Source organism: Pantherophis guttatus, chromosome 2, assembly GCF_059756535.1.
Source record: "Pantherophis guttatus breed Tessera chromosome 2, ASM5975653v1, whole genome shotgun sequence".
NCBI lineage: Eukaryota > Metazoa > Chordata > Lepidosauria > Squamata > Colubridae > Pantherophis > Pantherophis guttatus.
The window spans coordinates 113,284,544-113,297,186 of record NC_142064.1 but is presented as its reverse complement, the minus strand read 5'-3'; the positions used below and the strand labels follow the sequence as shown (position 1 = coordinate 113,297,186).

Below are 12,643 nucleotides of genomic sequence, written 5' to 3'. Positions count from 1 at the left end.
CCACTTAGACCAAATTTACACTTTCTGCTTTTCCCAGCACCTCTAAGAGTTACCTACCATTTCCTGAAGTGAAGAAAATAGATTATTATCTATCATTTACCTCTTCATAAAACGTACCTCGAACTTAAATTTTGTATTCTGCTTCAGGTTTTCCATTCTGAGGTGCCTTAAACCCTTCCACATGGTTAGTCCACAATATTTTATTCCAGATTAGGGGAATCTCCAGCTCTATAATTGGGTACAGTGGCTGGCATGCTCCCTCCTCTCCCCCAGCAGCTGGTTTTGCCTTGTATAGCCATTTCACTCTGGGGTGCTCTGTTTTCAGCTGATCAGCAGCTTCCTTTTTAAAAAAAGCTGATCTAACTATAAGGAATGGAGTCCAGTAAAGCCTCCTGGCCACCATTATTTTTCCCGTCTCTTCTACCAGTACATCTTAATTCCACCCTTATATCTCACAGTGACCTCCCTTTCAGTTTCTACCTAGGGTGGCAGAAGAATACTCTCCTTTCTTTCCTATACTGTGCCCACTGTACTACAGTGGTTCCCTTTTCCTTTTTAAATTAAACAATCTTTAATTTACAAGATAGGCCTGTTGGAAGGAAACTGTAATGCTTCTCTTTTTCTTCTGTGAATCTGAGCCATCCATTTAGATGGTTCGGTTACAGCAGAAGAACCTGTATCAATGTCAGTAGAGAGAGGTTGTATAAAGGCTCTCATATGCATAAACATCTGGGAAAGCAAAGGAAAAGAAAAAAGAAAAGTAAAGGTGAAACAATCCGTAAAAGGAAAAGGCAGGCTCTGGGAGGCCCATCCACACAAATGACAGCCAGTAGGGCTTCTCTGTCCTTTCATGGATTGAAAGGTAAGAAGTAAGGAGACAACCAGTCAGGGCTTGGCCTTCTTTTCAGGGCCATAAGGAAAATACAATTGGTAAGCAACAACTTGTCTTCAGTTGCTCCTTCAAATGAAAGGATGTGAAGGATAAAATCAGATATTAAGCTGCTAATATATGTGGTCCATGATCCTCTTTCACACTCAGCTCAATTTATCCCTCTTGACATCATTAGTTTGTTATTCTTTACTCTGCCAGCAACACTTAATGAGGAAGAATGGAAGCTGTGGATCTCAAGATCCTAATATATTTTAATAAATACGATAGAAAAGAAACAAACTGAATACAGAGCTACCATTTCCAATACTGGTAGTATACTTATTATGCTGTCTAGTTTTGCCCAGTTTGAAATATATCCCTACAAATGTGTAGTGTGCATGCAATAAAAATAGATGTATGGAATTATATGTGTAATCCTTGTGGATACACTCATCTGAGAATCAGTGCTGGCTATTGGTTTTAGCAACCTATTAAATTTATACGATGACAAATCTGAATGAAAATCTCAGGAGGCTTCATTAGGTAACTGTTATAAGAAGGTGGTGGGCACAGTACTGTGGTGCAATATGAGTGGAAATCAGGGATTAAGTGTTACAGAGGGACAAATAATGGGCGCTATCAGATTGCCTGAGACTGAAGATAACAAAGTCACAAAGAGCCTAGAAAACCCACAGGGTGAATTTTAACGAGTATTTCAATATCAGGCATAAGAAAAAGAAAGGAGTTTATCAGAGTCTCAATTTTAATTCTGCCTCTCTCTTTGTGTCTTCTGGTCCAGTCTTGGTTCCTCTGACAGGATCTTCAAGTGAAGAAAAATGATGATGATGATGATGATGATGATGATGATGATGATAATGATGATGATGATGACAACAATGATATTTTTTTCACTCAAGCCCTGCGAATCAGAATCTTCAGTCCTTAACCTATATCTTCACTGAGCTGCTCCTCTTCAAAGAAAAGTAAGAGACATTGGGTAACACAGATGAGAAGCTTAAAAAAAATTATGTTGGACCTCCCTGATCCAAAGCAGATTTTGCATTTGCATAGGAGAATCTTGTCTTCTCAAAGAATCTCATCAACTCACACTGAAGTAACTCTCTGTTAAAATAATGTATAAAATAGTTCTGGACAGGCCACCCAAACAATGGTGTTTTTTTTTTGTTTTTTTGGTTTTTTGGTTTTTTTGGTTTAAAAAGGGATTTTTCTTCATTCATCATGGGCAAAGAATAACACTCACATCTACCAGTATCAAATCCGAAAACTGTCTCAAGATTTATGAGGGATTATGTTTGCTGCGGTATGAAAAAGGAGATTGTTCCCTAGAGATTTGTCTACTTATTAGACTAAATCCAAGGTGAATTCTGACTATGTTAAACAAACTAAGAGCACTTGCTTAATCAGGGCTTGAGTCCCTCATTGCTTTGAAGAAACACCTGCAGAGATAGGTGGAGCCTGCAGGCAAATCAAATTTGGTCTTAGTTCCACTCAGTGAGTAGGCCAATTCAGTGCACCATTGTGGTTCAGATCTGGAAATGGTTTAGATTAAGCATTATTTCTCCCACCATATGTTCCCTTGTTAACCAAATTAATATTGCATTTCTACAAGCGAAAACAAAGCAAAAGCAGAAACACTCCTGAATACCAGATGCTCCAACTGAATTCCATTCCAGAGCAAGGAATAAAATCCTCTTCTTCCCCTCCCTTCTCAAACATGCATGCACACACTGACCCAGCACAAATCTTTTCTCTGCTGATCTTGATATCTAGTGCTTCCTTGTATTCCTTGCTCTGAATGAACTTTTCCTGCATCTCAGAAAAACCAATGTCTGGATTACATGGAAAATATTTCCAGTCTTATTCTGCATGAACTGGAATTCCTTTCCCCATAGTAACAAGAAATATGGGCACTCTTCGGTTCATGGTGACAGGTTAGATTTGACTGGAAAGTGTTTCTCTTTGAAAAGAAACACCTTGCTGCTATTGCAAATGGACAAATATTTAGGATAGTACAGTATTCATTCTTTTATAAATAATTAAAAAAAGATTAGCAAGGCAGCAAAGGGGCATACTTCAATTGTACCCCAAACTGACCATTGGGGCTAGAGTAGCTAGCTCAGACAGGTACGTTTTGTCAGAGTACCCAACCTAGTCTAGGCTTTGGCCTTGTGAGATTGTGGGTGTCTGTTATTACTATGGTTTGATACTTTTGCTGATCCCTTTTCTCCACTTCATTTTCTTACTCTTTGAGTTGTTGCATTTCCTTTGGCTTCCTCTACATACAGGTGACACCAGCAATTAAGTACAATTGGGTTTTGTTGTTACTGTTAAAACAAACAAAAACAAAGATCTTAACAGTCACAGCAGACCACAGCGCAACAAAATGAATTGTATATAATTAGAAGTAATGGAGGCTGCCTAATGGGTAGTTATGAGGGTTTGACACTACCATCTGTACACCATGTGCAAATGCACACATGTGCACCAGATCAGTCACACAGTTCCATGCACTTTCCTCTTTCCTTGTCTCACACTACAACAAAACCTGTGAGAGAAATCAGCATCCCTTTCTGTTGTGCACCCATGAAATGATCTCTCTTGTTTCTTTTTCCAGCATTTTTGATAGAAACCTCTCCTTAGCAGATGCTGAGTTTTGGGGACAGGAGCTTTGCCAAATTCTTTGGAGTTTATCTCCCATGCTCCATTGTTCCTGTTAGCTATGCTCAACTCTGCATGAGGTATCATTGGTTCTTACTGGGCAGCAGTGAAATTCTATATCAGAGTAAGGAGTAAGGATAGGGATGAGGAATTGTCTGATTTGGAAAGGGCGAGAAAGTAATGCAGGAAACAGGTTTCTGTGCAATTAGTCCAGAACAATTGTATTTAGGCACATGATTTGCAATACCTGAAGTTGTGTTCCAAATAATTAATTTGATCTAGAGAATCTCCTGAAGCTGTTCTACTATTTGCTACAGTAATGCTCAATTGATTCATAGAGCATCCCAAGGATTTATTGAGCAGAGTTTAGTCCAAAACCAACCTGCTGGTGAGACCAAGAATCTGCACCCTTGTCCAAGTGCAATGATTTTCTAGTCCCAAATGGACAAACAGGGTCAAGGAAGGGAATTTGAGGGTTGCAGATTTGCCTCTCTCTTCTGCCAGCAGTAGGCTCTCATGCTTATCCTACAATCAACATGTCAGAGGAATTCTGAATTCCCCTGTCCTGTACACACATGCAAATGGATATACACCAGCAGACACCCACATCCAAGCCTGCTCTTGTGGAGGATTCATAGAGCCTAACCTTGCACAGCTGCAGGACAGCTGTTCTACAAAGAGGGAGGTCCTCTTTGTGAGGAAAATTGTAATGGAGTGAGCAGCCTGCGTGTAGATATTTTGTGGCTGCCACAAAGAGGAAACACTCATCTGATGCTTTAGTCATTGGTGTAAACCAGGTCTATTCCTGTAAAGTAACAATGGAGACCTGAATTTCCTGAATTCTAGGATTAGCATTCTACCTGCTGCTTCTGTCATAATGTCCTCTCACATTAAGTTCTCTTAATGTTATTCAAAAAATAAGTATAATGTACCAGAGATGACATTGGAATAAAAATTCACACCATGATTGTTAATCCCTCTTTCAGCAGTCTGAGAAAAAAATATTGTCTACTCTATAGCTGAATATTCATAGAGTGAAAGATGGAGCCAAATCAGTGATATGGGCAGAATTTGGATGTAGCAGCTACAATTAGAACATAACCCAATTCCTGTTATGAAAGGTTGTAAACTGCTCAGTTTACAAAGTGCCCAAAATGCCCACGTGTTTCTTTAAGAACACTAAGCTTGGATATATTTTGCATCTGCGGGCATTGATATAGTTCCTAATCTGGCGGCCTTAAAAAAAGATACCCTTGGACTATTCAGTCTACCGTTCACTACCTTTTTTGGCAAAATATCAACATTAAGCACCTTTTCTAGTCTGATTGCACTGGAATGGATTCCAATGTGTAATAAGGCTTGGGGATGTGCTAACATTAAACATGACTCAAGCTGTAGCATTTGAAAGGCTGCATGATTTTTATTTGATTTGGTCATAAGAACATTTGAAACATTCCCAGATTGAAGAAGATTGTGCCTTCACTATCCCAAACATATCCAAACTTCTGTTTTCATTAGGCTTGACAATTTCTGAGCACAAACATACAAAGCATGAAAAATCTTCCAAATATTATATTGTGAAGATCACAATAGTCCAGGTGGCCATATTTAATATGCAGAAACCCAGACCATCACTAGATTGCCTCCAAGACCAGTGGCCCCCTGGCATTTTGTAGCCCAAATAGATATGTTAGTCCTACAAGAAATGATACTGCTCCATTCCTTCAGTTCTTAAATATATTTAGTAAGCTCATTCACTTAAGACACTGATTGCTTTCCTTTTAAGTAGTCCAATAATTTTACTCAATTGCTTGAAGCTTCTGACCTTAATGCCCAGCATTGCTCAGAATGAGATCCCTAAAAACAGGAGATGGATAGATCTGAAAAAAAAGTAGGAATTGCAGGAATCCAGAGGTGGGTGACCACCAATGAAACAGCACTTAAAATGGTTAGAGGGTGGTTGGTAGGGGAGTAGAAGTTTACTGTTATTTAATTCTGAAAAAAGAAGCTTTAAATCCTAACAGTGCTTAAGCACTTATTTAATACTTGGGATTTTTAAGAGGTAACAGATGAATAACAGTAGCATGTAGGTGGGTAGATGGAATACCAGTGCCATCTATTTACATGTTACCTTGTTGGAGTCCTAAAAGAAGGGGTAAATATAAACCCTGGGAATGAATCCATAAGGGGTGACATGCAGAAGTTTCAATTTTGGTGGCTTACAGGTATGGGCAGCAAAACACACAAAAACTTTTGTTTAAAAGGGGGAGGGGATTTTAAAAAACGAAATATATATTAGGGGTTTTAAAAGAACCAATTTTGTTTGCATTGAGCCAAGTGCAATGGAGTGCATAGTTTTAATATCTTTGTATGTTAAAGATTGTTAAGAAGAAGAGAAAAAATCTATTTTTGTTGCAAAGTCCTCTGTTCTCAGGGACTCTAAATAAATTGGGACAAAAGAAAAACCCACCTTTGTAAGTATGGGGAAAAACTTTTTCTGTTTATTTTTTCATTTGTCTATTTTTCCTTTTCCTTGTTTATTTTTTAAATTCTTTTTAAAAGATCAATAATAATTGAGGATTGGTTGTTGTTTTTTCCTTTTCCTCATTAGTTTTGTCATTTTATGGGAGGGCTGAAGGCAAAAGTTTTGTCATACACAAAAATAAACTTGTAAAAAAAAACACTGTATCAGGTTAAAAAAATTGAAGACAATTATAAAATTAAAAGTAAAGAAAAAACTAAAAAAACCTAAGTTGAAAAAAATTAAAAATATAAAACCTGGTGCTTCTTACAGTATAAAATACATTAAAATCTCTATTATACATAGTTTATGAATCAATTAATTGTTATCATAAAGCACATTTTAGGAAACACGCATTATCCCTTCTTTATGTTTAGCTGAAAGGGGCAGCGGGCTTTGCGGTCAAACGCACCAGCAGCATCTGGCAGCTTCTCATGGATCTTCCCGGGTTGCCGAGCGAGATGGATGATGGTGAGGTTGCCATGGCAAAGGGGGAAGGTTCCTACTGGAACAGAGGCCATCTTGGGTAGACTTTGTTTCTCTGGCTCCTTTCATCCTTTTGGCACCTTCCATCACTGCCACTGCACATCCTTCTCTTCTGTGTTTTTCTTCTGTCTTGTTTTTCCCCCTAAAAGAGCTAAGCAAAAGTTGACTAGCTGTTTGGCCTTCAATTCTATCCCCCACCCCACTTTTTTGTAAACCAGCCTAATTGCAATGTGGGGAGTTTTCCCTTCTTTTTAACTCTGTCTCACATATGTATCTATTGCTCAACGGCTTCTCTTTGGAATGAGGAGCTGATCTATGAATTCACCAGCATCCCTTCCTTTGAACTCCTTACATTCCTACCCACAGTTGTAACTCCTGCTTGCCCTTCTTCACAGCCTTCTTGTCTGTTGAGAGGAATCTTTCCTCTCGGCTCCTTGTGAAATTGCAAGGCAGAAGGGTCTGTGTGTGAAGCAGGAGCCAGACTCAGATCATACCCTGCACCTCACAGAGCATGGGAGATTGACTGGAGAAATTTCTCACTTCAGGGAAGGACCAAGATGGATGACTTTGCCTTACTCTCAACATGCTTAACTGGCCAGCTGACATAGTGCCTTTGTAAACCCATCTTTTGTTGAAACAGATGGACCATGTGCTCTGCCTGGGGAGCGGGTGCAGGAAATTCCACCCCCTCCTACTGTAATCTATATGCTTAAAAAGGGGAAAGCAATAAAAGCCTAGGCTTGACCAGCAAGAGGGAGCTACTTGGGCTAAACATGGTGGTACCTAGTCCTCTTTGGCCTGGCTACTGCTGCCCCATCTAAAAGAGAGGGTGAAGGAAGCATAACTCCAAAATAATCCTGAAGACCATATGAATCCCTTCCCACACACCCCAAAAGCATGTCTGCACTTGGGCTTCTGTAATCCCCTTTTCTGGATCCCTTAGTCCTCTGTTTGCAGGAAAGGGTGGCTGCTCAGTGACTTTCTCCCCAGTGATGCTCAGTTGTGGGTTCCCTTGCTGACCCAGGAGGATGCTAAGGTTCCTTAGGGCCCAAGACAATTTCATTTGGTGGGCAGTCACCTTTGCTGCGTTTCTGCCCTAGAAATGTATCAGCATCCACTTTGCTGTCCCTTGAGCTCTTGGTTTGGAGAAGTCAGCTGTCCCCTGTTTGGCTGCCAGTGGGCTGGTAGTAAGCCTCAGACCTTACTTGCTATGGAGCTGCTTCTTCCCCTGACCTTTGCTTTAGAAGAACAGTTCAGCCCTTCTGTCCTTCCTTTCACAAGGTACCTTTGACAACCCACTTGGCTTCCCCCTTTCATGCCCTCCATATGCCCCCTCCCCATTAATCTCAGACCCACATCTCTCGCTCGGCAGTAAAACCTTGAGATCCATGAAACTGCAGCTTCCCAGACTGCAACCTACCCCTGCCCCTTTGAACAAGTTTCTTCCTTGTTTAAGAAACGCAGTATATATATGAGTACAGTACAGTATATATATATAGTACTAATGGAATTTGGTGTGCTTTTTCTCCTTATCCCTGACTCCCTTGCCTCTTTCCCTGGAACCCCAAGCCTCCCTTTGTGTCTTTCAGTCTGTTTTTCCAGGCCCCTTCCTGCTGCTGACCCCACCCCCCTGCACTTGAAAATAAAGGGTAGCTCTTTGTCTGTTTTTGTTCTTTCTAAAGTTTCTTCCGTGTCTAGCAGAATGCAGGTAGCCATATGTTATAACTGTCAATATTGCTTCACAACAAAAAAATATATATAGGAAAAAAGAAAAAAAGAAAAAAAAAAGAAAAATCCGAACTGTTTTATCATTTTTGCCTGAGCTTTCTTCGGCTTTCTCCATTGGAATGGCTTATTGTGTTATGTGAATTTAAAAAATGAAATAAAAATGTTTTAAAAAAATTTAAAAAACAAAAAAAAACCATATATTTTAAAAAAGAAAAAAAAATCATCGGCTTCCCTCTTCCCATTCCCACCAGTTCCTTCCTCAGAGCAGAGATGGGAAGCCCAGTGGAGGGAAGTGCCGAGGGCTCCAAGATCATGTATCTGTGTCTGTATTGGTGGGTGAATGGGGGGGTCAGTTTTCCTTCTTCCCCATTCCCCTGCTTTCTGGAGGAGCTGCTCAGAAACATCAAGATTAGACTCATTTCTTCCATATTCACATCCTGTCAGCATTTTGGTCAAATTTTAAAGTGCCTAAGAGGTATATATATATATATGTATATGTATATGTGTGGAATACACACACACACACACACACACACACACATATATATATATTCAGCAGAGAGTAGTTCCTGTTTATTTGGGACTGAGCATCTTTGTGTCATGTCTGCTGATGTGTTGAGAGGTGGCTGCTGCTCCTCCTGTTAATCCTTTGCGTACCTTCTTGCAACCTCTTCTCTGAGGCACTTTTCTCTTTGCAAGGCTCACTTCTGGCTGAGGAGAAAAGAACTTTTGCAGAGTCAGCAGGAAGGTATGCCCTGGGCAGGGAGAGGACTTAGCACTATTTACCTTTATCCTCCTTTGCTTTTAAATCAAACTCTCCTTCCCTCTTTGTTGATATTTGGCTAGGGCAGCCTAACAATAAAAATATGGGCATACTGCTGTCATATCTAGCATAACAGGAAATATTAGTGATAAATTTCACTTTTGCCTTTGAATAGACTTATTTCAAAGGTTGTTTAGGCACCTATGGGTTTCTGAAAACCTATAATGTGTTTGCCAGAGACTGCTGTGATCTGATAAAGGGGCCTAAGGATTAGTGGTCTGAAATCCTGGGAGTTCAGCAGCCATTCCCAAGGGAGGATCTAAGGGGCTCAATGTTAGGAGGAAAGAAACCTTGCTCCTGTTTCCCATGAAGACTTGGAGGAGTATCCCTTCCAAATGGCATGGAGTTAACTGAGATGGCAAGTAAGACCAAAAGGCCTGCTTTGTCCCCCAAATCTTATTCCCTAAATTTTGTAAGGTGTTTTGTTGTGTCTTCCACTTCTTGCAGAGGTAAATGACTCCCACTGATGCCATTCTGTTTTTCCTTGACCAGGGAATATGACCACACTCCCTAAGGCTACAAGATCTAGTGGAAGACCACTAGAAGGCAGCGTAGACATATAGTACAGGAAACACTAACTTCTGGGTGCTATCTAATGGACATCCAGATTTTTGCAACCCAGATATGGTAGCCCTAAAGAGCATTTCCTTCTCTAACCCACTCAGGATGTTTACAGGAAGGGCTCTTTTACTCCTGCAGCAAGAACCCCCATTTTGACTTAGTCCTATGTGGATATTAAGATAGCAACTCTCCATTTTGGTACAAGGACAGGGGGCCCTTTTGTAAGTTTTCCCAGAAGTGTGCCAAGCTAAGGTGTCCCACCTGCCTAGTCTAGACTCAAAATGCACATATCTGTTTCTACCCATATCAGCCTGATGCTTCAGAGCAGCCATCTCCAGCTCTTTCCCTTGACCCTTTAGTGCCCTTCCACTCCTTATGAAGCTGTTGGTTTGCTACTGGTTTGGTTCTGAAAGCAAAAGGAACTCATAACCCTGCAGCTGAATTAAGGGAAGTGCCTTAAACTGATGCCTTTGCTGCCACCAGCGAACAAGTTGAGACAGGAAGAGAAAGCGATCAAACTTTATGCATCCAGCTTCAGAAATGTGAACAAAATATGTTTACAAAGATTACAAACAAATCGCCTCCAGGTTGGGGGGGGGCTCATAGGAGCCCCTCGGTTGCTAGCCATCATGACTTTCTACCTTTCCCCACCTGCAGGTTTTATACAGGGGAAGATAGCTCAAGTCTGCAGAACAGCTCCTCTGCTAACCCACCTGCATTGCACGTAGCTTCCCCCCTCTCACCCTCACCCCAAAGAAGGGAACCAGCAGCTGTGATGTGGTGGGTCAGCTCCTCCAGCCCCAGCCCCTGTCCCAATCAGCCCTCGGCACTACCCCTCCCTCCCCAAGTGCCACTCTCCGAGCGGGGTGTAATACGCATGTATTAATTACAATTTTTCCATAATAAAAGTTTATAGATGCAGCACCTTCTTTAACTGATTGAATTAAAGAATGTTATTGACTGTAATTATTTGTTTGTCTTCCTTGAAATAGAGAGAGAAAGAGAGAGAGAGAACACTTGAGAGAGAAATTAATAGCCATGGACCCTGATGTAGAAGGGCATTTGTTTGTTCCAGAAGCCCACCTCTGGCATTCCTTTGCACTGACACCAACCATTTGACCTTCATCTCTTTTATGTAAAGCACAAGGCTTTCAGGCCTCAACATTAACACCATTAGATTTAAACCAATTTCTAATACAAATGTAAATTTATTTTTGCTAATGAAAACCCCAGCACCACGTCCTGAAACCTCTAATTGCTTCAAGAGGGAAGACACTGTGAATGTGACAAAATGATTGTGATCATCTGAGGAACTGGGAAGTGAAAACAGCAGTACGTAAAGGTAGATGGTGAGTGCCATTTTTGGCAACTAACTCCAACTAATTGGCGTAGAAAGGGAGACTTAATCCTTTCTTGGGACCTTCTTAGGTGTTTCTCAACACAACCCCAATCCCAAAATGTATCTTCTTAGCAGGGTTCCTGGTTCTTTCTAGTTGCCCTTTGCCTGGAATTCAGTGAGGTGGTCCTCCATTGCATGGTACAATAGTACACCTTTCATCTTCTTTAGAGGGAATGCAGCTTCTGAAGGGCAATGGGATCAAAGCAAGCAGTACAGGAAGTGGGGTTCAATTTCCAAATATCCCCCATTTCTTCAAATTTCCATTCATCCCATTTTCCCTCAGAATTCTTGAGCTTTGCTTTGTTTTGGCTTCAGGGGAGGGGTGATTTTGAGCAAAGAAGTGGCAGGCAGGAAAAATATCTCGTCCTCTAACACTTCTCCCTCTCCTGCTGTGGATTTTAAAGTGTCATAGCACAAGTATCCACAAAAGCTCTGCATGTGATGCAAATAAAAACAGGCAGCACTTCAACTGCACCACTGTAGTGGTCATCTTGACTTTCTTAATCATCCCCTGTGGACACCCCTTCGACAGGGCAAATTTTCAGCATGAGGAGGCATGTGTACCTCTTCTATTAATACCATTTGAGGATCATGGAATTGATAAGTGTGAGTAAATCAAGAGGTGCAGTGATCCTTGCACCATTCAGTTGTATGAAACCACAGCAAAATAGATGCTCAGGTGAATGCACAGGTCTAAAAAGCTGGTCTTTCTCTGCTTGCCAGCTTGGTCTGAAGACATTTGGGGATCACAATGGAGAATTTGTTAGTTGTTGCTAATCAATGACCAAAATACAGAGGCGTAACTTGACTTCAACTGTTTAAAATGGATGAGTCCATTTGTTTCTGCATGGTGGAATTTAAAACCAGCACCTTCCATATGCCAGCATAGTGGGAAAGGTATCCAATTTTCACTATGTGCTCTAAGTTGGATTGTAACAGCATCCACTGCTTTTTAAAATATGGCTACCCTACTTCGGATTATAGGGTCCTTCAGCAATACATACAAACACACCATCTCTTCTGTACATCTACTAACAGTTTGGTAGGAGTTGCTCTTGTCTGCTGAACTGCATCTTTCTTTAAGCCATCCAATTCATGCCTGAGCAGAATAGTTCACTGACTGGGCCTGCTATGGTTCGATTAGTTGTTTTCCTTGGAACCATGTTATTTTCACTAAATTTTGAGCAAAACGTTTAATTTGATTTTGGCATCTCAAAGATTTCACATAAACAATAACAGCTAAATAAAACTATGTCACTAACTTAAAGAATGATTGGATAATAAACATTAATGGGTATTCACAGGTTTAGACTGCATTCAGTTATAGTTTACTATCCTTCTTGGGTTTGCATGACACTGTGGTCACAGATTTCTCACCCCTGGCTAGATTCTGGACTAAAAAATAGTTGGCTAAGACTTGGTTGAGATTCAGTATGTTGTGCAAACCCAAACAGATATCCTGGATCCTTTCACTGAGCTAATTGGAGCAAAAACCAGTATAGCATAGAGCCCTGGTAGCACAGCAGACTAAAGCACTGTTATTAATATCAGCTGCCTGCAATTACTGCAAGTTCA

At 40.7% G+C, this 12,643-nt stretch overlaps 1 protein-coding gene across 38 annotated transcripts in view; it reads left to right on the top strand.

Annotated features, from left to right (window-relative positions):
• Positions 1-10,635, top strand: part of NFIX (nuclear factor I X) — a 267,955-nt gene extending 257,320 nt beyond the window's left edge. For all 38 annotated transcript variants that reach the window (XR_015732815.1, XR_015732811.1, XR_015732814.1 and 35 more), the window contains one exon: positions 1,671-10,635. Coding sequence is in view for 16 of the 38 variants with exons in the window: in XM_087888550.1 (XP_087744676.1) it covers positions 1,671-1,711 (41 nt within the window). In the remaining 22 variants the exon portion in view is untranslated. The remainder of the gene's footprint in view (positions 1-1,670) is intronic.
• The last annotated feature ends 2,008 nt before the right edge of the window (positions 10,636-12,643 follow it).